Below are 24,388 nucleotides of genomic sequence, written 5' to 3'. Positions count from 1 at the left end.
TCTGCGCTTCTTGTTCACGTCCCTTTGTTTTTTTTTGTCCTTTTCGCGAAAAGACGCGAGATGTGCGCGCATAAATGCAGTTTCACCCACACCCACGCGACTGCGCGGTGATGCAGCATCCGCCGGCGTGCAATCGAGGCTTCACGAGCTTCTTGCATCACTTTGAGAATGTTACGGTTTCTTGCGTCGTGGCAAAAAAAAGTCCGCGAGATCTCCTATTCTCCAACTTTCAACGTAAATGCAGATTTGGAGCGTGTTTCGATCGCATTAATCATACGCAAGTGCGTCGCGAAAGGCCGCGGGTCTTTTTCAGCGCGTAGTTCATAACGTCCAGCGAAGTATAGCCTCCTCATTTCCTAAAAATAAAATAAGGAAAAGGTATTAATTAGAGTGTTGATTTTCTTCCTCCGCGCGAGAGTTCCAAAGTTGTCGGATGTTCTTAGAAAGTTTGTCGTTTAAACTGGTCGTTATTTGAAAGGTAGGAAAGCTAATTTCACACACCGCCTTCATTTTTAGATAAAAAAAAAAATTTTTTTTAATTTTTAAAATATGTAGGGCTAGCTATACAGACGTCAATTTGTATTTAAACGGAATTACGTTCGGTGAGATATTTCTCGTTCGAGACCTGTTGGTTAGACGTCCAAGTTTATCGATTCGTGCTCCGTATATCGACCGTTCCTCTGGCTACGCGAGAGAAAGAAATCGCTGCATCGAGCTTGCCTGCCGCCCGGCCCGAGTCCGGGTGGCTAAGATTTATACCTGCCCCTGCCTTGTTCGCTCGAACCCGAAGTGAGACCCAACTCGTTGCCGGCTATCCTCTAGTCTGCCGCTTGTCTACTAACCGTTTTATACAACGCGGCTCTCTATTTGTAGCGACCCTAGAAACCACAAAAGTTTATGCTATTTATACAATACCGAATCAAAGTCCCCGTAGCATTCCCGTTAACCCGATCACGCGATTGTTTTACCGCGAGATTCGCTGACCGTTCGTAATTGTTTGCGGTACTTTTGCGTTTGTATTTGCGAGCTGCTTGAATTATCGCTTCGTTATTCAAGAAACGGAGATCCGCGCACGTCGCTTCCGAGCCTTCGTAGCGTGAACGTACGGCCGTGAATCTTTTTGCGCTTGCCGTAATTATTATTTCGCGTTATCCGTATCGTCGTGGTTTATCGGCGTCAATTCAATCGCGTTTAAAAACAGCTGTTTCGTGGCGGCCGGGTCGTTCTATCGGCGGCGTCTATCTTTGCGGGATATTCCCTCGCTCGTTCATCGAATCGCGTCGAGATCTCTACGTTTGACGCACCGCCGTCTCTTTCCGAGACACCCGATGTGTACGCGCGGGCACGGAAGGAATCCGTAGGTACCCGACATTTTGCAGTACTGTTCGTACCGACGCGGCGACGGGCATAGGTAGTTTCCAAGCGCGAGCATCATCCCTTCGTTTCCCTTCCACTTGGCCCAATATTCTCATCCTTATCTAACTCATTCCTCCCCCTTGTCCCCTCTGCCCTTCCTTGCCACATCCGCTCACATCCGCAGCGTCTCTTGCAACCCCACCCCTATTAGTTATTTTCTCGACGAGTCTCGCTCTCCTCTCTTCTATTTCTCTCCTCTCCTCCCTCCCCCTTTCTATCCTCTCCCTTTGCTTACTCTTTCACCCTTCACTCCTCTCTCTCTCTCTCTCTCTCTCTCTCTCTCTCTCTCTCTCTCTCTCTCTCTCTCTCTCTCTCTCTCTCTCTCTTTCTCTCGCTCTTGGAGTCACCTCTGTTGGTCTCCACATCCTTCGAGGATCGATCGAGAGGAGCTCAGCACTCTGTATATATATGTATATATATCCATTTCCAACCCCTTTTCTCCCCCCTATTCCCCTTCGACTCCCCTGTCGATTCCATTTGCCCAAAGTCCGCATAGAAACCTACCGTTCTCCCATGTAAGTTACAAGCAGTAGATATCGCCGTAGAAGCGTCTCGCCTGTATCCTGTATCCAAACGGTCTTTAATTAACCTTTTAGACACACCGAAATCGAATCTCCCACTCGGTTCACGCTCGAAACGGTTCGCTCGTGCAAAAGTAACATTTACACGCGGCAAAATTCCCGAGGCCGCGCTCGATAAGGTAATCAGGTGTCGTGCGGACGGGCAGCCTCCGATAGAAATAAAGATGACTCGGTACGACAGCGCGGCGAAATACACGGCGTTGAAAATTTTTGTTACGCGGAAATATTCCCCGGTAACTTTGCCCCTCGCCGCGACCTCTCCTTCGAACGCGAGACCTAGGCGATGGCCCGTCATTCGAATCGACTGGCGCAGGCTTGACTATTGATTCTTAATAAATGCCATTGTAATCCAATGAAGGAGTCCCCAAGCTCCGTTGATCCGCTTCGCGGTCCGTCACTGATCAATCAACTACTTTCACTCCGTCGCTATTATGCAACGTTCAAAACTGGCGTTTTGTCCTGTCGCCACGCAGACCCCGCAAAGTCTCGATCTTTAACTGGTTTGGTAGGATTCTGAACTGTATGTAGAAAAAAAAAAAAAAAATTGTACATGATATTATGCACCACCCGAGCACGTTGTGCGTATGGAAATCAGCTTTCGGTTAATGCGTTTGTTTCTACGCTGCGTACGTTTTATTGCCGTGGGGAAAAAGGTCTCGAGGAAGGCACCGGGATTGAAGGAAGGTAACCGTAGGATGTAGAAGCTGGTCGTCAGCAATGATCGGGCGAACTTTCGCCCGTACCGCGTTTGTCGTTTCTTCGCCACATGGCGGCTCGCGGCGGTACAAACGGTCGCGTGACAATGACGACGATTCTGACTCTCCGCATTGTATGTTTATTGAGCGAAAATTAAGTTCACGCGTTACGTACGCCGCGAGGCGGCGATTTTCGAGCGGCCTCGGTTATTATTTCGCTGATTGAACGACGCCCGAGGAGCGTTTCCGAAGTCGTTCGGCTGATTTGACCGTCGCGAAAGCTTTTTCCTCGGGAAGAACGCAAGCCCCGTTTTCGTCGTGCGTCCTCGCCATTTCTCCACCCGTTTCCTCGGGGGTTAGAGATCTCCAGCCACCCGTAACCGCTCGCTCACCCCGTATATGCAATACAGTATTTAGTACGCGCGACGTATACGTAGTACGTACCCCGGACTATCGATCCCGGACCTTAATAGGTATAAAGTTAGTGTTTAGAGCTGGTATACCAGTGTGTGGTCGGTATCTTCTAGCGAATGCATCCAGTAACAATATGGCGGCTCCCGGCCGCTTCGAGATGCGCCGGATATCTGCGAATAATTTTGCTCGAGCTTCGAAAATCGATTTCTCATTCGCAGTGCTGCTCGACGGAGAGCGATCGCAGGGAAATTTGTTCAGGATATATCCAACGTAAATGCGGTAGTAATTGTAAAATTTAGTTGGCGAAATAATGTTACTTCTTCCTTTCTTTTTTTTTTTTTTTTTCTTTTCTTTCTTTCTTTCTTTTTTTTTTTTTTTTTTTTCTTCTTGTTGTAATCATCGTGATTTAAAGAGACGAACGAAAACATCGGAGATTAAACGCATCGCAAGGTATCGTGATTAATTACACCGCGCGATATGATAATCATTCGCTCGGCGATTTTATTAATCGACTTATCGGCTAACAGCGGCAAACGAAGCACCGCGGGCGGCGGAAATGCGGCAGTCACGCTGATTTAGGAACGCGTGAAGCTGCGCTCGTTAATGGGGCTCGCCCCGTGCCACTGCCGATTCGATCACGCCGTAAATAAGAGATTCGGATAATAATACGCGGTCGTCGAATGCCGGTCGTATTAACATCATTATTATCTGTTTGCTCATTAACGGTGTTAATTAACCGTACCGTTATTAACGCGCTGCCCCCGAAAATCGCGGACTTGCGCGACCAGAAAATAAGATAAAACGAGAGAGAGAAAAAGAGAAAGAGAAGAGAGACGAAAGCCGGCTCGGTAATCGGAAGTTATCCGGTGTCGTACGGCTCGCTTTATTGTCGCAATTACTTAAATTGTTCTCCATGTTTAAAGTTAGGCGTTCCTCCCGTCGCGCTTGATTAAACGTAGCCCAGTGTACGGTAGAGAATTTGGGAGTTAGTCAACACGCGAACCGCGGTCCCGAGCGTAGCAGTGTTCGCGGATTTTCTTCTGGTATTCTTAACTCTAAATTTGGATCGCACGCGTTTTCTATAAGTCGCGCAGTAGCTGCGGGAAACGGTGATTTCTCCGTTAACGATCGGTATCCACCCGAGCAAATTTACGGAACGGGCAAGATTTTGAAAGCGGCTCGCTGGAAAATTCTTTACGAGACTCGGCCGGGATTCCTTCGGGAGGCTGTTTCGGCGGGTGGTTAAAAGTGATTAGCAGTCACGTAGGAGTGTGTGCCATCATGTAAATTTGCCTTGACGGCGGCTCGATGCGGGTTTTCGCGGTACACGAAAGAATTCGCCGCAAGGTCGACGGAGGCGAAGCGGATGGAAGGAGCGGAAGCGAGAGGCGGGGGGCGAGACGAACGAAGTGAGGTCGATGGAGGCGAAAGGGGACGAGAGCAGGGGTGTTATTGCGTAGTAGTGTGGTTAAACGTATTGATCCCAATCACTACGATATGTCCAGGCTCTGCTCCGCTACGAGCACTATGGCCGGGTCATCGCCGGAAAACGAGACACCCGACGTGCGGCATCGTTCGAGTTAAAAGTGTTTCGCGTTATCCGTTTCCCCGGTCTTCTCTCTCGGTCGATACGTTAAAGCGACATTAATCAGCTCGCGTCGGCCGAACTCGCGTCGAGAGTTTTATGAACAGTCGAGAAATAACGATACACCCCTGCTATTCAAACGTAATACAAAGTCTTATTATTTTTCTATTTTTTTTTTCCCTTCTCGAGAAAGAGGAGAGGCGCAAAGTCGCTCATTCAACTTAGGGTCGTTCCCAAGTGGCTTTCGTTTTTTTTTTCTCTTTCTTTCTGGCTTCCCGAGGAGCAGTCGTGCCTCGAAATGGAAATCGCGGATCGATGACGAGATGTCACCGAGGCGCGAGACACGGCGAGAACGTAGCCAGCGCTTACGTAATGGCCTTCGGGCGCTTTTAAGGCGTACGCGAGCACCATGTCGCGTCGCTCGCGATTAATCGGAGCACGTGATGTAAAAAAATCTGGCAACAGCGTACGCGTTACACTGCGGCATTCCCTCCGCATATTCGTAATGTCGCGTCACACGAGTTCAGCGTTACGAGAGAGCGAGCGTTACGCGTGTGCTAATTGGACCTCGCGTATTATCGAGCCACCAATCGCGACTCTCCGTCTGGCCCTTGTCTTCCTTCTTGCGTCCTTTATTTATTTAATTTCTTTTTTTTTTTATCCCCCTTTTATAATTGAATCTCATTATTTCGTTCGAAAGCGTAATTGAGCCGATACCTGCCGCTAGCATTTTCTTTTTACATTTGTAAATTACGTACGTTTTCAATCGTAATTTAGGATTCGTAATTAGGATTCCATTTTCTTGTGTCGAATTTTAATCTAAAAAAAAAAGGGTACTTGTCAGATTTTGAAGTGGGAAGGTAGTTTATTTGTCTATTTTAATTTTTCTATATCGTTTTATTTTATTTTCATGGCGATTGATGCTCGCTTTGTGAGTGAAATGAGCGCCGACCCTTTCCCCGAACGCGCTGCAGAATTTCGTGAGAAGGTTTTGGTTTTGCGATCGATGTGACGCTCTCTGTGGCAAACCGTTGGTCGCTCGTGTTTCCTACTGTATTTCCCTCCCCTCGATAAGCTACTTATTCTTCTAGAATAAAAAGTGTCCTCCGTATACCGGACACACGCGGTCCGCGCCCACGCAAGAAATTAAATAAAAGCGTCGTACATTTCTTAATGAAATAGATTCGCCCAGCTGTTTTTTGCCCCGAGCCGCGAATATCCCTTTTAATTCTCGCTTCCTCTACTATTGTCGCGAAGATACAATTCGCACGGGAATTATCTCAGGCGCCAACGAGATCGCCCGACTCTAAGAAATTCTTGTCAAATCAGATACATGCCATCTTGCACGAGCGAGGTCTATGAACCTAAAGAGAATACGCGATAAAAGCGAATAGCGGCGAATAAGCAACGTCATTGTGAACGACATGTCGGCGCTCCGGGTACATTTTTAAAAAACCTCCGCGAGGAAAAAACGTGTGCAACGTATTCATAAAAAAAAAAAATACCCTCGTTGCGTTACGTCGTCATTACTGTCGCCGTCGTCGTCATCGTCAGTCATCGTCGTAGTCGGTAATGCAGAAGCGTGGCGCAAGTCGATACGAGAAAACCACCCCTCTCGCGCACGTACCCGTACTCCGTACTAAGCGGCGTGCATGCAATAGCGTAACACCGGTGAGAGACCAGACGGTCGGTCGACGTGCCGCCTATTTATATACACTCCGCGCCCGCGCCCGTCGTCCAGTCGAGCGACGACGATCGTGTCGCGTCGTCTCGCGTCGGGAGGAGCCGAAAGCGTGCTTTCTCTTTCTCTCTCTGTCTCTCTCCTCTCCCGCCACCCTCGGGTCGCTCTTTTTACCTCCCTTCCTTCCTTTTGTCCGCCCGCGCCGTCAGCTGCACCTGCCGGCCGCGCGTCGCCACCCGTTAGCCGCGTCTCGCCACTTGGGACACAGCCGCCGAGGGCAACGGATCGCGTCGTACCTCCAGCCCGTCACTTGCCGCCGCAAACGGGCGGCATTTGCGACGATAACGACGAGCCGCGTATATCTGGTTCACCGCCCGGGTCCCAGTCGCATTGAGAACCGTGGTTAATTAGGCCCGATTAGCGATTTCCTGTCCCGCGCCTAATCGCCGTCCCAGTTTTCGTATCGGATCGGCCTGCGAGCTCGCCGACTACATTGTAACGCCACTTCGCCGCTTCTGGAATGCCGGTGACTTTTGCGGGAACGATTAACATATCGCGTTGCGTCGTACCCCGAGAGAAATTGTAACGTGGACGTTCAACTTGTTGAATTGCGAAACGCGCGTTCGCGAAACGATGTTCGATAGATCAAACAGTTTTCTTATAGACCTTACGAGACGTTAGATACATCGGCGTCGCCGCTGAAAGGCACTCTCGCTTCCACGTGGAAAAAACTGTACGTCGGTCAAAATTTCCGTAATGAATATTTAACGCATTCGCAAGTCAATTAAACTGATGCGCTTAATCAGCTAGGTAAAAAAAAAAGTGCGAAAATATCAGAACGTGTTATATTTTACTGTAAATAATAATAGAATTAACAACGTGATATTAGCGTCGTCGTTCAGCGTTGTCGTGTTAAATTAATAAATTTTTTCACCGTACGAACGTGTGTCAAATTTAACGCGAAATTCTTCAGCGAAGCAATTTATCTCGACTTATTTAATCGTAGTTAGCTACACGCGTTGGAAAAAAAAAAAAAAAAAAGAAAAAGAAAAAAAAAATCGATTAAACGCGGTAGGGACCCGTACCGGGAAAGCATACTTTTCACGGGCCACTCGGCATCTCCGGGCGCGTACGCGGAAATCGAATGGACACCTCGATAACCCGTTTCCGTGGCTCGTCTCCGTAGATACCGCGGACTCCTTTTCGCTCGCCGCGTACCTCGGGTACCCTCATAGGTCGAATCCACGTCGCCGTCGGACCCCGATTCTTTTCTTCGTTTTTTCGCATTGTCCAACGCTCGCTCGTCCCCCCCCTTCCTCCCTCTCGTCCCTCTTCCCCTAGGCGTCGTTCCAATTTCCCATTGCAGCCCCCTTTCGATCGGGGAACCTTTGGCTGCCCAGCTCGGTAGCGTGCTCGTGCGAATTCGGCCTAATCGAGCTGTCTCGTCTCGTCGGACAAGAACGCACGAGCGCCACGCGCGATGCCGCAAGCTTTCCTTAGCCGTGGGCGTGATTGGCCGACTGAACAATGAAACGGGCGGTGGGGCGACACGTAGCGCGCGCGAGAGCAACGATGGACAAAAGGGAACGGGGCAAAGCCGAGATCCTCGCGGCCGAGGGGTCCCCTCCCCCGCGTACCCCCCGCCTCACGGTGAAATTCATCGCGGATAATACATGCGCCGTTACCGCGTATTAATCTGTTTATCCGGCCGTGGTTTCGGCCTGCAGTAGGGAGGCCTCGCTGTTCGGCGCGAAGTGAAAACCGACCCGGCCGGATGCGGAACGTTCCTCCAGTTGTTAGTACGTCGGCGTCGCTCTTTATGTCGCGCCTGTTTACCGAACGTGTTACGTTAAAACGCTCGTTGTATCCGCTTCGGGAAAGCAACGCAAATTAAAAGCACAACGCTGTCGCGATCGCATGTCTCTCCTACTATTTAATTGATTTCCTACGAGGGTGGAAGAAGGGCTGGAATTCGGACGGAGAAGTTTTCCTGGAAAGAGAGAACGAGTCGGTACACTTTTTTTTTTTTTCCTTCTTTTTTTTATCGCGATAAATATTTGCGTACGTTAATTCCGAGCGGCGCTTGGTTGCCCGATGATGTAACCCGTGGAGTTGTAAATACCGTGGCTCCGGTTTACAGTTGGCAACGCTGGTGCGAACGAATTTGCGGATCGTTCCTCGGTAACCTCGTCCTTTTGCTCTCGCTCCTCTTTCTCTTTCTCGCCCGCGTAGTAGTCCTGCGAGAGCACACGAGCGTTGCCGAGTTCCTCCGATTACGGGACGCGGTTGACCGAAGAGGGTGAAGGGCACTGTCCCGATGCTACACCCCTGGTAGGGTGACCTCCGTTTGTTCTCCCCGTTCCGCCGCTTCGAAGAAACTCGATAGCCGAGACGACTCTCGGCGACTCTCGCTTTTCGAGATCGCGAAGACGCGAGGCGAGGCTTTCGAAAGACACTCGCAAATATCGATAACTTGACGCTGGACCAGTTGGCTCTTAAGGCACAATCTCCCTTTCCCCCCCCCCTCCTCCCACCCTTCTGCGCAGATCTCTTAACTTCAACGCGACAAACTCGTCTCGCTTTTTAATTAAGCCAGCTGCTTAAAAAACAAAAAAAAAAAACAGTCACCGAGCGGGAAGGCCTTTCTAAAAGCGGCCTAAGCGTACGTCGTTACTCGCGCTGATAACGTATCTATAGATTGTAATATACTGTTGCTCCGATTGAGACAATAATTCATCGAAATAGATAGGAGGGTCCCCCGGGCGGGCGGGCGGGCCAGCGCGTTTTAAGAATTCACGTTGATTCCGCGACCCCGCGGCCCGGGCTGAAATTCTTCTCCCCAAAGGATTCTTCCTTCCGAGATGTATATTTTACGAAGGTACTGCGTGACCTACAATTTGTAGGCGAGGGAGATTCATGAACGCGCAGGCAAGCGAACGGGGCAGGCAGGTAGGAAGGTAGACAAGCAAGCAAACAGGCAAGCAATCCAAGCAAGCAAGTTGGTGCATGTCCCCCGTATTGATCCTTTCGATAGTAAGTGAGCACTACGCGCATTGTATGGAAGGTTTCTACATACCTACCAACCTTGGGAACGCCGAATATACATGTAAGCGCGCCGTAGTTGCAGCCGGCAAGCTCCCGGAGCCTTCTTCCTTAGAAATCTTCCATCGCGAGCGCGGCTAGTGTTTTTCCAGCCTTCCCGATGATCGACGGTGGCCCCGTCGAGTTCTCGGAACTTCGAAACTGGTATCGTTGCCTTTCTCACCAACCTTTTTAGTTTCTTTTCTTTTCTTTTCTTGTCTTTTTTTTTTTTCCTCCTTTTTTCTTTTACGTATCGCCGTGCAACGCAGCCTCTCGCCGTCTGCCGAGTGCCTCGAGGGGAAATTTTTCGGCCCTTTGACGCATGAATCTCGGGCACTTGCGCGCGTTTAACGTGGCGGATGAAAAATTTTCGTTCGCGAACCGATCGATTTCGCCGGACGTGTGTGCGTCGCGAGTGGCACCGCGATGTTCTTCGCCGGCCCGGGTAACCCAATCGTTTTCAATTGTCGGGTGGGCTCTGCGATGATTTCGACGCTGATTTATCGGTACGCGACGGGGAGGATGTCCGTTTCTCTTCGGTGAGCGACTATTGTTGGTTCTATTTTCGTTTTGACGCGGAAAGCCCCGGTAGACGCCGGGTGGCGATTGGGAAGACTTCGGGATCGGGGAAACCAGGTTTCCACGGCGTAAAGTCGCGGCGTGTAAATCGTACGAGGATCATAGGGCGTGACAACGTCCGTCGTATTTTAAGAACCTCGCGCCGTGAATCCAGACCTCGGGTTTTCACCGTTGTGCCCCCGTAGTTCGAGGAGGATTAATCGGCTAGGAATCCACGGAATGGAGAGCGAAACGACGGCCAATGGGCGGCCGACGGCGAGGCGAACGGACGGTGTGCACTCGAGAGATGTGCACCATACGATGCAACGCGGTAACGGGAGACGCCCTGAGCCCGCAATCTGCATTACCGTCCGCTTTTACCGCCACATTGAACTTCTTTCGCCGACTGCTGATATATCGACGCCTGAATAGCAAAAGAAGCGAGCGAGAAAAATATTCGTCACCCTCGGTGCCTCGTCGTTTACGCTTATACGATATCCCTTTCTCGTATCCGCCGCCTCGCCTCGCGTCGTCTCGTTTTCACCGCCATTTATGTACCGCCAGCACGGCTGGGTAGGCACGCCGGTCAAAATCAGCATCGAGGCCGAATCCTCGATACTTCGATAACGAATACTTCGCTGGCGCTAGATTAACGCGTTACGCCGATTCATAGAACGGATGCTGCTTATCTCCCGGACGACGCGAACGCTTGTCTCGCCTAGATAGCAAAGTACGTTGGCGTATAGTCGATCACGATCGTAAATTTGGCCCGATTAAATTTGTTAGCATCTGGTAGTAATTTACGTCTTGGATAACGTCAATTTTTTTATCTGTAAGTGACTGGAGCGTTAAAATGTCCCGTCCAGAAATAAAAGATCAATTGAGAAGCGTCCGACGGATACTTGAATTCGAGTAAAAAGAAAAAGAATATTGTTTTTTATTATAAAAATTTGTTAGAGCGTTAGAGTTGGATAAAAGTAAATGTTAAGGTATTAAATGTTTAGACATTGTCTTTTTTTCGCCGTAAAATTGAAGCCTGTTTGTTAACAACTGGCTTTTGATCGCGCTGACTTCACTAAATTGTTTACGACCATTCATCATTTTCTCGTTCATCTTACTCGTTTGAACGAGACGGAACGGACAGCGGCGACGACTATGTAACAGCTCGGCCTTGTTCCTGGACTCGTCCGACATTTTTCTGCTCCGACCGTTAAATGTTCGGCTTATTATTACGGTCCACTTGAATTATTTAATCGTACGTAATTTCAATCAAGCGGAGGACAAGGACGATACATTTTCCGAGTCAACGAAATTAAAACAAGCACAATTCGGTTCCCGTTAATATTTTTATTCATTGCTCATTTACATAAAAAAAAAATTGTCGAAGCAACTTTTTTTTTCTTCTTCTACGTTTATATATCTCTGTATAAATATGTGGATAAAGTTACAAAACTGATGCATGTAATCTCTAACAGAATCAACGTGCATCGTGCCCGTATTGTAGATCTTATGCCCGTAAGTTGCACTTGCACACAACATTCTTGCGGTTCCCGTGCATCCCCGCGGATAAAGTCGGACCGTGCTCAGCATCCGTGCGCGTTTCCGCCTTTTTTTTTTTTTTTTTTTCCCCATTTTTTTTTTCCTGCCCGCCTAAGCGGGGAGGCTCTCGGCAACCACCTAGTGCCACGTGCAGGAACTAGGGCCTTCGATCGTTACTGATCTACCTACGTTAAGTGTTTGCCCGATGTCCGTGCGAGCATCGAGCCCCACCCTGATTGTTATACCGCCCGCGGTCGGGCTGAACGGCGGAGCCTTACGACTAATTTGCACAATTTATTTTCGTGCGCCCTCGACTCGAGGAAATAAACGTCTCGCGCGAAACGACAATATTCTCCCCGCGTGTTAAAACCCGAGAGGCTCCGGTCGCCTGTTATTTCGAAATAGGCCGCGCTCCGCGCTACGGTAAACGCTGCCGCTCTCTGTCACGCCACGCCGCGAAGGAACATTGGACAACGGGACGGGAAAGCGAGGCGAAGGCGTTTGGGTGTTAAAGAACGTCGGTTCGAAGACTAATCACGCACGCGCGGGATCTAATTTTATCCGCCTTACGCGTGGAAAAGGAGGACCCGCGAGCCGAGATGAATTGAGATATCCGTCGTGATTTCGTTATTCTAGAACCCGGGATGGTCGGAGGCTGCGTTTTTCCCGTGGACGCGAATACGAGAAGATTGCCCGCTCTCTTTTCCGCTTTTCTTTTTCCCCCTTTTTTTTCCTTGTTATGCCGCGCGTCTGCGTGCGGGTTGTATTATTCTACGTCGACAAATTGTACGTGATTCCTGTCATAATACGCGGCCGACAATGTTGCATCGCCGCGACGATAACTGCCTTATCTTTCAGTCACCGACGAATTGGTCGTTCGCGGTAAATATACGACGTATCCGATAAGAGGTCGGTCTCGAAATAGTCCCCCCGTCGTTTCTCGAGTTTCGGCCTTATTTGCGACGATAACGCGCGTACAGTCATTTTACATAAGATTTACTACGATGCGTCCCCGTCGATCGGGAATCGTATGCCTGCATAGGGTCGGCGGGTTGTGGGAACGTTCTTTTCGCATTTTTGTCGCCGTCCCCGAGAACTTCCCGGATTCGTAATGTCAAGTTCGAAATCATTTTCACCGTGCGCGTGCTCCGTTTTCATTCTTTCGGCGAACGGCGTGCGGAGGTGAAGCCAGTAACGCCGCCATAACGTTCGCTACGCTTCCTAGGCGGAGTATTCGTAGATTTCATGCGGGTTCCACCTGCCGACGCTATTTACTTATCGCCTGCGCCGAGCTGGTACGGAATGTTAATTGCCAAGGCCGGGATTTAAAGTTTAAATGACGCTGGTAGGAATATTATACAGAGAAAAACAAACGGAGCGAAAAAAAAAAAAAGAAAAATTATTGCCTTTCACGTTTCTACTTTTTTAACGAGATGCGTCGAATTATTAGCCTCCGTGAAATCTTTCAATATCGCATTTATTTTATTACGTGATTTTTCGCGTAAGATCCGAGTCCGTCTCTCCATCTTTCGTCCGAGGATCTCGAATAGTGTAAACAGGCCTTAATGGAGAGCCAGAAATCTGCGCTACGGTTCACGACCAAGCTTAATACGCGCCGTCCCAGACGGAAGAACGCAAGAGAGAGAGAGAGAGAAAGAGAGAGAGATAGAGAGAGAAGGAGGAGAAGGATAGAGAAGGAGGAGAGATTGTATCGCGCGCACGCTGTTGACCTGCGGGAGTAGTCCGCGCGGTTATGTCGTAACTTTCACAATGAGTGTGTTCGTCGTCGCACCCGCTAGTGCCGATCGTCATCGGCGACGATCGGCAAGGATCGGCCGCTCTCGCCAGGCACCCATACGTCGTTGTAAGTAGGAATGCTCATGATACTCCGATAGTATCCGAGTGTCGATATTTTCCTCCATTCGTTGCCCCGTGTATAATACCTTTTCGACGCGAGAGCGAGCGACGCTTAGGCAACTCTTGTTTCCAAATCGTGAAAACCGAAAGCGATCGCTATTATTTTCGTCATTGATTTTGCAGAGCAACGATAATATTGCGCAAATACATGTAGTTCCGCTAGACGAAAAGACCGACTCACGTCGCGGAGTAAGAGAAATTTTTTAATCGTCGACGCTGGACAAAAGTTAGTTTTCGAACTGATTCACGGCTGAATTTATTCATTTTTTTGGTTCTTTATTATTTTTATATGTCGCGAAAAAGGTCACGAAAAAAAGAAAAAAGAAACTTAATAATTGTAAGATCGATAAATCAGCGTCCAAAGCTAATAGAACATCGTCACCGTTATCCTCTTTATTATTCTCTAGATCACTATAATTAGCATTCTTACGTGTCGACATTTCTTTCACTTTGCCAGTCGAAGCCTACCACCGTGCCGTTGACCTGCCAACTTGCACGGTTACGTCGTGCTGTAAAAGTTACAGCAAGTTTCTTTTTTATTTTTTATTTTTTTTTTCTTCCTTTTATCACATTGCTTGACCCGTCTCGCCAATCCACCGATTGATATATAATACATTTTATAAATTATCACACAATTTTGATTGTCGTTATCGTTTCTTTCGGATAATTTATAATAAAACTTTAATAAACATCGAAGCTCCGGGGTCGATAAATCGTGACGGTTACAATTTAACGCAGCTATCCGTGAAAGCTACGCTCGCTTTATTCAATTTTAACTCGCGATGAAACGCGACGCCTAACAGTTACCGTCGTGTGAATGCGGCTTAATTCGGCCGCGAACGCGTCCTTGCACCGTGTCGGCCGCCACGCCGTTTACACGGGGCGCCGGGCTGCATCTAACCTCTCGTAAGTGTACCGTGAGCACGTGCGCGCGCGCATACGCACGCACATGCACCCACACGCGTGCGTTTTCCCCGTGCGTTTTCCCCGCTGCCGCGCCGCCGGCTCTCCCTCGTTGAAGCGACATACACAGAAAACCGCGTGGCGAGCCGCGGCGTACACGGCGCAAGTCGAGACAACGAGGTAACGCCGCGTGGCCGACCAGCTGATCGCACGACGACGTGCACGCCGCGAGTGGTGAGGGGCGCGAGGAGAGGAAGTCGCGCGCGACTGGGCTAATGAGTGTGCGACCTATTGGTGGAGGAGCCTCCCGCTGGTGGGGAAAATAACGTAGCAGAGGGAGAATCCGCGCGCGTTCCCGTCGCGTCGAGCAGATGAAAGAGGAGGCGGGTTGGCCCTCTGCGTTGCTGTCACGTCAGATAGTTGTGCCTCTTGCTGCCGCGATATCGATGATGTTTTCTATGATCAAGTGGCGGCGGTATCGCCAGGTCCAGAAAGTCCGCGCGTTCGACACCATGGCTAGATAATTTTTTTTATTTTTTTTTTTTTATTTTTTTATTTTTTTTTGAACGTATTGAACGTGAACTTGTTGACGCTTTCCGTTTAGAATTAAATTTAGATAATTGTGACGTTATTCTATATTTGTTTTAATTTAAAAAAATGAAAAGAAAGAAAGCAAAGCAAAAATTAAATTAATTTTTGTCATATTAATTATTCTGTACGACTGTCGAACCGGCAGCTTCAATTTATCATCGGTATATATTTGCTCGTAAAATTTCGAATGTTATTTTTCAAATGCAAATTACAAGTAACGTCGCGTCATCTTCTAGAACCGTGATATAATTGTTAATATTTTTTAGTTCCATAATATATCATGATGATACATTCTCAGGAAGTCAGTCAACGTTTGCGTAACAGTTTGTAAAAACGATACTATTAGCACGTGCAGATAGCTATTACGAAAACCAACGTCGTAACTGCGAAGCCTTCCTTCATCCAACCTACCAAACCAACCTGGCGGTGCGCGCGCGCATCGTTACTCCGTTCAAAGAACTTGCATTCCAGTCAACGTTATTACAATTTAGGGCAATATGCGTTCACAAGCGAGTGCCGATCTTTCAAAGAAAAAAGAAAAAAAAAAAAAAAGAAAAAACGTTCATTGTCTCTCCGTTTCACCCGCGAAACTCGTCGACATTTCGCTCGCGCTCGTTTATTTGCCAGAGCCCGCGAAATTGTTTTCACTCGTGGCAGAAATCTTTGCACGTACGAGGAAACTCACTTTGCGCACTTTTTGTGATATTTTGGCGGCGTCACTCCGACTGCTTTTGCATTCATAGGAAATTCCGCATCGTAACTTTGCCGGCGAGAACCACGCGTAGCGCGAGCTCAGATTTGTACGGTCGCTCGACCTGTTATGTTCGTCCGTTGCGCCGTGCTCCGTTTTCTTGTACGTGACTCCCTTCCGCGCCTCCGTATCTGCTCCCTACCCGAGCACTCTGGCCCCTCCACTGTCCCGGCCTTAGCATCTCTCTTGCTAATACGCCCTCGCAAGCCGAAGCACGCGTCGACACAACGTATTTCACAGGAATGTAACGAGTCAAGTTTGCTGCGAGAGCACAATCTCGAAAGAACGATTTTCCCCGGTAGTATTAGGGCTCGGTATACTGCATCTTATTATTTTTATTTTTTTGTTTTTTTTATTATTTTTTTTTTTTTTAATTATAACGCTCTTAATTAGAAATCAAAATCGTTAAATAGTAAAATAGTTTGGGCGAATTAGTACGTAGCTTTTTTCTATGGCACGTACTATTATTTAACGCCATAAACCGCTAATTTCCCTCTGCCCATTTTCACGAATGCGAATCAATTTTAATTTTGATTTAAAAAAGAGAGAGAAAAAGAGGAAAGGAGAGAACGTCTGTTGTTGTATAAGAACTTTATGAATCCGTTCAAGTTTTAATTGACGAATTTACTCCGTTATTGCCCGCACCCCCCGAAGCCTTTTAAGCATTTCGAAATCAAAACTTTGTAATAATACGGCAGATACCCTCGGACATCACGATCGGGTAGTTCTTTTGGTGAGCGAGCGGTGCCTGTTCTCTACCTTCTATAAATATTCATTGATTTATATTTACGCGGCGCGATAGATAAGGCGCGTTTCTTCCTCGTCAAAGAAATCAACGTAATGGCAAAGGAAAAAAAAAAAAACAAAAAAAACGTAAAATAAAATAAAAACCGAGCGATATTCGTTAACCCGACTGACTGCCTCTTCTCTTGTCCGAGATACAAGCTAAGCGTAAAGTAACGCCGCAAGGCGGAACCGCGGATCACATACGGGATATGTATCTCGGCGAAGAAGCGAGGGTGAAGAGAGGGTGGTTGTAGCAAGGGGAAGAGAAGACGGCAGGGGGGGGTAGGGGGAAAGGGGGATACAACAGAGAGAGGTACAACGGAGCAGAGGCACCCTTTGCACGCTACAGCGGCACAACTACACTCCGACCACATCGATTTTACCGGCTCACTTGCACTCATACCCGAACGGTCGACTCGTTCACTGAAGGAATGTCTCATACGCCTCTCCCCTCTTCCCCCCCTTGTGTTCCGACCCCCTTCCTCCTTCTCCCTGGTTCTGTCTTCCCCTTCGATCCCCCGCAACACGCTGGCTCTGCTGCTGGCTCTCGTCGCCACCCTCTATGGACCTGGTCTCCGTCAGTCACGGACATCTCTCTTTCTACCTTATCCTCGTCATCCCTCTCCTCCATCCGACTTTGCCAACGTCTGCCTCCACTCTCCCGCACGTTCTCCCCTTTCGCGTTACCTATCGTTCTCTCTCTCTCTGGCCTCTGTTCGTCCGTCTCTTTCTCTTTCCTCTCCTCTCATCTCACGTTCGCTTGTACATTCTACCAAAGTGTCCCTCTTTCTCTCCGACTCTGTTGTGTGCGATGCGGGGCGGTAGCGGCACCGCGGGGGGAAAGCATGAGGGAGGCTGCACCTTTTGCCGCATCTCGGAATCTCGCGCGATGCTCATTTGCCGTACGTAGAGGGACGCGAGAAAGAAAGAAAGAAAGGGAGAAAGAGAAGCGTTAGAGTGACGAGGAGAGAGGGACAAGGGAACAAATATATATGTATATATATATATATATATACATATATCTATGTATATATATATATAACACACGTACGTACCGAAAGAGAGAGAGAGAGAGATATCACAGGACTAGGTAGTAGTATGCGAGAGTGGCGGTGGCACAGTGGTCGGACAGTTCCAGTTCCGTTTCGATTAGGCGAGTCCACGCGCGCCGGGTTTTTGGCTTCGCGCACTCGTAACGCGTATCGCGCGCGAGGCGAGACGGAGAAAGAGAAGAAGTACGGGTACGCGCGACACCGCTCGTTCCCCGTCGTGTCCATTGACGTCGCCCAGTGCTGTTGCCTGCCCGTCGGCCGCTGTCGCTAATGCTACCGCTTCCGCTGTTTACTCGATGCGCCAGGCGCACGCCGACATTTACGAGCCCATCCAGGAGGCAACCGAGCGAGCGGACTTCGCGCGGCGACTGGGTGCGGGAGAGATCGAGCGCGACAGGAAGAGAGAAGAAAGTCATCTCGTAGACGTTAACCCATCCGCGATATGAGACGCGGCTCGGCTTCCCTTCGATCGCGGCACGTTTGTGAGGAGATCGACCGCACGATTATGGTCACGGCGGAGGCAGGTCGCCAGGGTTACAGGCGTGTACTGTAAGAGTACTCTACATGCTCCGGCTCGCCGGGTTCATACGTACGTACGTCATTTATTCGGCGGAACTTTCGGCCCTGCGTTCGCGATTAGCGCGCCGACATTCTCGCGTAGTCAGGGAACCTCGCGCATCGTCAGGCGCATCTACCGCGCGCGATCGTATACAACACACGGGGTGCCCATCCGTCTCGATGGCGAATTGCAACAGCAAACAGTTGGAAGGAGACGAGAATCGCCGTCTCTTTCTCTTTCTCGCGTCACCGGCCCTCTAGCCCAGTTCCAGGCACGGCCACTGATCTATCGATAAGGAAGTTTGCTGTCCTCTCCCGCGGTGAATACGTGCCAGTCGTGCGCGTTACGCGAGGAATCCACGAGAACGAACATCTCGTTGTCGCATAGTCGACGTTGGGAAACGCGGTATGTGCCCGATCGCGAGACCGAACTACCTGCTGGACGGGACGAATTACGGGCTCGGGAATTCAAATATCAGATCGCCGACTCAGAGACGAGTGCATATCTTTCTTCAAAACGATGTCTTGTCTTGAAAAAAAAAAAAACAGAAAAAAAAGAGGCAAGATATGCTCTCGAAATTTTTCGGAATAAAACTTCGCTCGAAAGGATCAACTCTGAATGAGTTTAACTTTAATTCGGTTTACAAAAAAATAAAACTGCGCTTGCTGGCTTACTACTTTTTTCGCGTTATCGCTTTTATAATGTAAAGTTCAATAATGTTTTAATACGAACGAATACGAGAACGGATGAGATAGCAAGTCACGTTGAACATTATATACAAATTTGTATAAGTTTTTGAATGGTTATCTCATTAGATTGGCGCTGTCACGTGGCAGTGTTATACCTTATTTTAATTTTGCCATATAGTTTAACAGTATTGTTCTTTTTCTTTGTTTTTTTTTCTTTTACTGCTTTCGCATCAAACGTCAAAGGCATTTAATTGTCATGGCGATCGACATGTCAACGACGAAAATAAGAGATTACGTTTAAATTCTGAATAACAATTTAGCGTGAGTTTTCTAAGTAAAAAAAAAAAAAAAAAACCGTATACGTCATCAGTATTTTCGATCGATTTCAGATATCATGCCACTCAAATGCGTCATGACTTATTTATCGTAAAAGTAGAGAAGATAAGTACCAATCGTTGTTATTAATTTTACCAAATGGAATTGTCGCGAAAGAATTAACTTCACCGGCTTTCAAGAAATTAATTTTAATTATAAGAAATCGTATGAACAATATTCCCCCCCCTTTTTTTTTTTCTTTCTCTTTTTACCGTGACGGGTTAGTCTTCTCGCGGATCTTTCTTTCTCTTAACCCGCGTCAAGATATAAATAAGGTAAAACAGTCTCTGAGAATAGTGCCGGGATAAAAATAAAAACTTCATCAATTCAAGTATTCCAAGTGGATCTACCTCGCGAAATTGACGGCGCTATAACAAGAAGCGCGCAACTGATCGGATTAATTAGATCGGACTGGACTTTTTGACGATTCACGCCGGGCGAGGAACGGATAAGCCACTCCGCCGCCGCCCCTCGTCTAACCTGAGCCTACCGTACCGATAGATTACTCGATATTCGAATACAGAAATCTTTCTAGATGGCCGCCGAAGGTTTTTACGATTATTAATTAAAAACGCAGTCGTAATTACGAGCGCAAAATTATTATCGGAAACTAAATGCAGCGTAATAAAAAGTAGTCGCGAAGGTCGTCGCGCGTTCGTACAAATTAACGGTGGCAGAGTCGACGACACCGGAGTAGCCAGCGATATTAAATTCGAATACGAAAAAGTGCGGCCGATGCGACGTGCGAACGCGACAGAGAGAGAAAAAGAAATGAGAGACGGATGAATTAAAAAAAAAAAAAAAAAGAAGTGTGGGTGGGTGCGTAATTTGTCGCTACGCGGGACGCGCAACGGACGGGCGACGACGTCAACATTTCGCGCGCCATGCCGTGAAGCCGTGCGGCCGGCCGGAATGACGTAGCGTGTCGTCGCTCTCTTCTCTCGCTTATCGGTGCTGTTAATCGAAGAGGCGCGAGGCGCAGCGTGCGGCGAGGGGGCGCGCTCCCCCGCCGTCCGCGCGCGCGATGCCATAGGCCATCGGTAACCGCGACCGTGGTTACCGCTCACGAAAATATGCGCGACACGAAAGAGCCAGCCGACGTTTAAACGCGGCCTCGGCCGCGCGGTATAGAGAGTACAGAGACGCAACGTAGTAAGTAAAGCTGCATCGTCGCGGTGCGCGCTCGCGGTTTCCGATCATCGCCTATGCACTTCTCGAATTGTGCCGTCAAGTCTTCACCGCCTCCTACCCTGCACGCCCTACGCCTAACCATTTTCCATGTCTCCTTCCCCTACAACGCCGCCGCCGTTCGTTTCTCCCTTCTCGTCCCATATGCGCTTGTTGCCCCTTGGAACCTCTGTCGCCCTTCCGTTCCCTCTCTCTCTTTCTCTTCCTTCCCGCCCGCCCGCCCGCCTGATTCCCCGCTGCTCTAAGGTCCTCCATTTTGTCGTGATTCCTCTGACTCTAAACGTATATACTGGATAATTCTCTGACACGCCGCCGTGGTTATTTACGGCAGGATCGCGCGTGAAAATTCCGTTTTGCTGTTGACACGCCGCCAATCGGCCTCGGACGATGCGATTACTATGGGACTTCACCATAGGTCGCGTCCTGGAAGGTGTCGGTCTCTCTCTCTCTTTCTCTCTCTTTTTCTCTCTCTGTTATACTCACTCCGTTTCTCTTTCACACTGCCATTCTCTCTCACTCACTCACTCGCGCATCTTCTCTCATTCGCTCACACGTGCTAACTCTTTCTCTCTCTCGCTTTCTCATTTCCCCTTCCGTGCCCCTCCACGCACGTCCGGCGCCCCTCGTCTCTCCCCTTTTCTCCGTTCCATAAGTTTCTCTATCCTTTCAGGTTTGTTCTCCCCAAAGTAAATTGTGTCTTTCTAACAACACGCGATTCTCTCGATTCGTAGCGTCGTACGCCGGTCTGCGCCATCCGCGGAGTGTAACCTCTCGCGCCGCCGAGAAAGATCATTGAAGCCGCTTCTATCTTTCTCGCTCCCTCGTCGTTGTTGTCGCTGTCGCCGCCGTCGTCGTCGTCGTGCCTCGTGCCTAGTGCCCAGTGCCTCGTACTCATCGTTCCCGTTGTTGTCATCGCTATCGTTCGTGGTCGGTTTCGCACGCCACTTCGCTTCGTCGTACGACCTCGTCATTACTATGTGGTTGCGACGTGCCTTACTCTCGATAACGGTTGTATCGTACAGGCGCACCTTGTGACTATAGTCCGTCACTATTTGGTTCGTTTCATAGCTTCTCTTCTCTTGACCACAATCATTGCTACTCGATCAAGTCTGCCGATGTATTTCACGTCGTCTTTTCTCCTCTTTTCAGATGTCTGCTGGGTCACAAATTCAGATGGCACCCCAAACAACTGTAAACTCTGGTCAGACAGTTCATAGTCAAGACTCGAACATGAGCACAGGTAAAAAGTCAACCTTGTTCTCTAGAGTTAGATACACAAGTAGATAGAAATTATATCAGAGAGTGCTATCTGCGCATCATGGTATTTTAAATAACTCGCTTGCTTCAAGGATAAAGTTTGGTGCATTTAATTCGGTTGTATTCTTTTATTTTTGTTACATTTTTATTGAATGCAATAAATGAGCATTCTATTATTCTGTATGCAGTTATTTAAAATCAATCTTAAATTTTTAAATGTGTCATAGTCATTCTAACAATGGATTATATTTTTGCAGGCTCATCACATAGTGATAAGGAGGTGGATGCAAACACTCCAGAAAAAGTACCACGAACTACTTCTGAGAGGAAAAGAAAGCGTAAAGCCGATGATGGAGGTGGAGGTGTCGCAGGTGGTTCTGTAACTAGTAAAGGTGCTAGATCGGTTGTTCTTGATAATAAAAAGATCAATGAGTATTTTCCAAAGCATCATTTGGGCAATAGTCCTATTAGGCATGGCGGAGCCAAGAGTCCCTCCCCTCAACAGGGTTATCCTATGGTAAGATTTAGCATACGTGTTACCAAAATTATCTTAGCTGTAGCTTCGCAATATCTATATAACGTACGTTTTCTTGCTTACAGTATCCGCCATCACCTCAACAGTTACTTTCTCCACAAGTAACGACACCTAATTCTTCGGTGGCGGAATTCTCTTCGTTGATGCAGCCACCAAGACCTCATCCTCAACCTCCACCACCTCCACCACCAGCTTCATCGCAACCTGCAGGCTCAATGGTCAGCAAGCAGGTGCAGGTAAGGCCTACCAACCTCAATAGGACAAGCCAAATCAGGCAAGCGAAGACTAACACCCCAAATGTAAGCAAAATTCCGGTAATATCTGCAAGCATTTTATAAAAAATGACCCAATCTATACTACTTTTACTGCATGAGTTTGCAAGAAAGATACGCAAACACTTTCCAAACTTTCATCTGTTATTAATCTGACAAAATTAAATTATTTTTAACAATTTTAACATCTTGATAAAAATATTAAATTAATGTCTGGTAAAAATTTTATATATAGCAGCATTACTTTTATGAAGATTTATCTCCAGTTTATTTTTCATCAAAATTTAAAATGATAGATGTAAAACTGGAAATAAAATGATAAATTATTCTGACAAAGTTAAAGTATTTCGAGTATCTTTCGTAATATTCGTGGATTTATATAAAATGCACATATATAAGATTTTTATTCGTATACTTACATCTGTTATCTTGCAAGGGGCATTTCTTGTCAAATGTTTGCAGTAAAATCAGCTACTTTTTGAACAAGTTGTAGCACTGTATACATTTGTTATATATTATACAAATACAGGCTATCTTGTGATGTTATTTATCTCCGTTACGAGATATTTTTAAATTCTAAAAACCTTTAAAAATAAAAACTTCTATCGTATTTACCGTTGGAGCATAAACGAGTGTTGTTAGATACATTGTATTGTTTCGATATGTATATTGCAGCTTTATTCTTTAGGATTCATTGAACATTGCATTTGAGTTTTAATGAATCCGATATGTTTGACTGTTACAAAATAAAATATTGGAAATTTTGTTGGGGTTACACACGTAAACGTATATTCATAATAACGTTAATATATGAGAATATTTTATACATGCGTACATTTTTGGTGTTTCCTTGCTGCCTGTGTGATTTTCAGTTTGATCAGTATTCATTCATGTTCATTTAAATTTATTAGTATATTTTTTATAATAAAGATAAAATTATATCTCGTATTAAAGCATAAAAATTATTACGTTATGGAATTAAACACATAGTTAATAGAACATCAAACATAGATAAAATTAAATTGAATCCATGCAACTTACTTTATATTTAACAATTCGTTTCTTACATATACGTGTAGCAAGGTATCCGGTATTTTCAAGCAATGCTGACAAATGTATCAGATGTTACAGATGATAATATGTTTCATTTATCGTAAAACTGTTCAAATTGCATTCCAGACAGAACTTACTTGCCAGAGGATACAGGAATTTGAAACTCAAGCCTCTTCAGACTTAGAACTACGTAACAATAAAATTGACGAATTAAATAGGGTAAGTGCAATCGTGATTTTATGAATTAACTTATGTAAATTTTATCAGTCTTATTTTAGATTGAATTACGCAAAACGCACATAAAGTTTATTGTATGGGCGATATTATGCTGTACAGCTTGTCGTTGGCAAATTAATTTTAATTAATCTTTGATTTTTATAGACAACGGATGAACTTAGGCATCAAATGGCTAATCAACAAAAAGTGATTGAGCAGCACAAATCACATATAAATAAGTGTATAGACGTTGTAAAGAAGTTATTAAAGGAAAAATCAAACATAGAAAAAAAAGAGGCTAGGCAGAAATGTATGCAAAATAGACTGAGGTTGGGCCAGTTTGTAACGCAAAGGGTAGGCGCGACGTTTCAAGAGAACTGGACCGACGGTTACGCATTTCACGAACTTGCGCGACGGCAAGAAGAAATAGCGACGGAGCGAGAAGAGATCGACAAGCAGAAGAAGCTGTTGCTCAAAAAAAGGCCATCGAATAGTGAGACCGGCAGAAAACGTAGTCAACCACAACCTTCCTTACATAACGGCACTGAAGCGACATTTTTAAAACCAGATGCAGTACCTGGGTCGTATACGTGGCAGGAATACTATGAAGCTGACGAAATACTCAAGGTATCATGATATTACGCGTTTATATATATATTTATTTTATATATATATATATATTTAATTTTTATTC

General features: G+C 47.0%; 1 protein-coding gene across 6 annotated transcripts in view; it reads left to right on the top strand.

Annotated features, from left to right (window-relative positions):
• Tlk (Tousled-like kinase) overlaps positions 1 to 24,388 on the top strand; it is a 37,194-nt gene that overhangs the window by 8,888 nt on the left and 3,918 nt on the right. For 2 of the 6 annotated variants that reach the window (XM_070665365.1, XM_070665363.1), the window contains 5 exons: positions 21,511 to 21,601; positions 21,876 to 22,135; positions 22,219 to 22,452; positions 23,605 to 23,697; positions 23,860 to 24,321. In XM_070665365.1, coding sequence (XP_070521466.1) covers positions 21,511 to 21,601; positions 21,876 to 22,135; positions 22,219 to 22,452; positions 23,605 to 23,697; positions 23,860 to 24,321 — 1,140 coding nt within the window. Of the gene's footprint in view, positions 1 to 13,328; positions 13,415 to 17,582; positions 18,140 to 21,017; positions 21,417 to 21,510; positions 21,602 to 21,875; positions 22,136 to 22,218; positions 22,453 to 23,604; positions 23,698 to 23,859; positions 24,322 to 24,388 lie in introns of those variants that run through there. The other 4 variants (XM_070665368.1, XM_070665367.1, XM_070665366.1 and 1 more) reach the window with 4 other exon arrangements.

Source organism: Cardiocondyla obscurior, linkage group LG13 (assembly GCF_019399895.1).
Source record: "Cardiocondyla obscurior isolate alpha-2009 linkage group LG13, Cobs3.1, whole genome shotgun sequence".
NCBI classification, from domain to species: domain Eukaryota; kingdom Metazoa; phylum Arthropoda; class Insecta; order Hymenoptera; family Formicidae; genus Cardiocondyla; species Cardiocondyla obscurior.
This window is presented reverse-complemented; position numbering and strand designations above follow the sequence as displayed.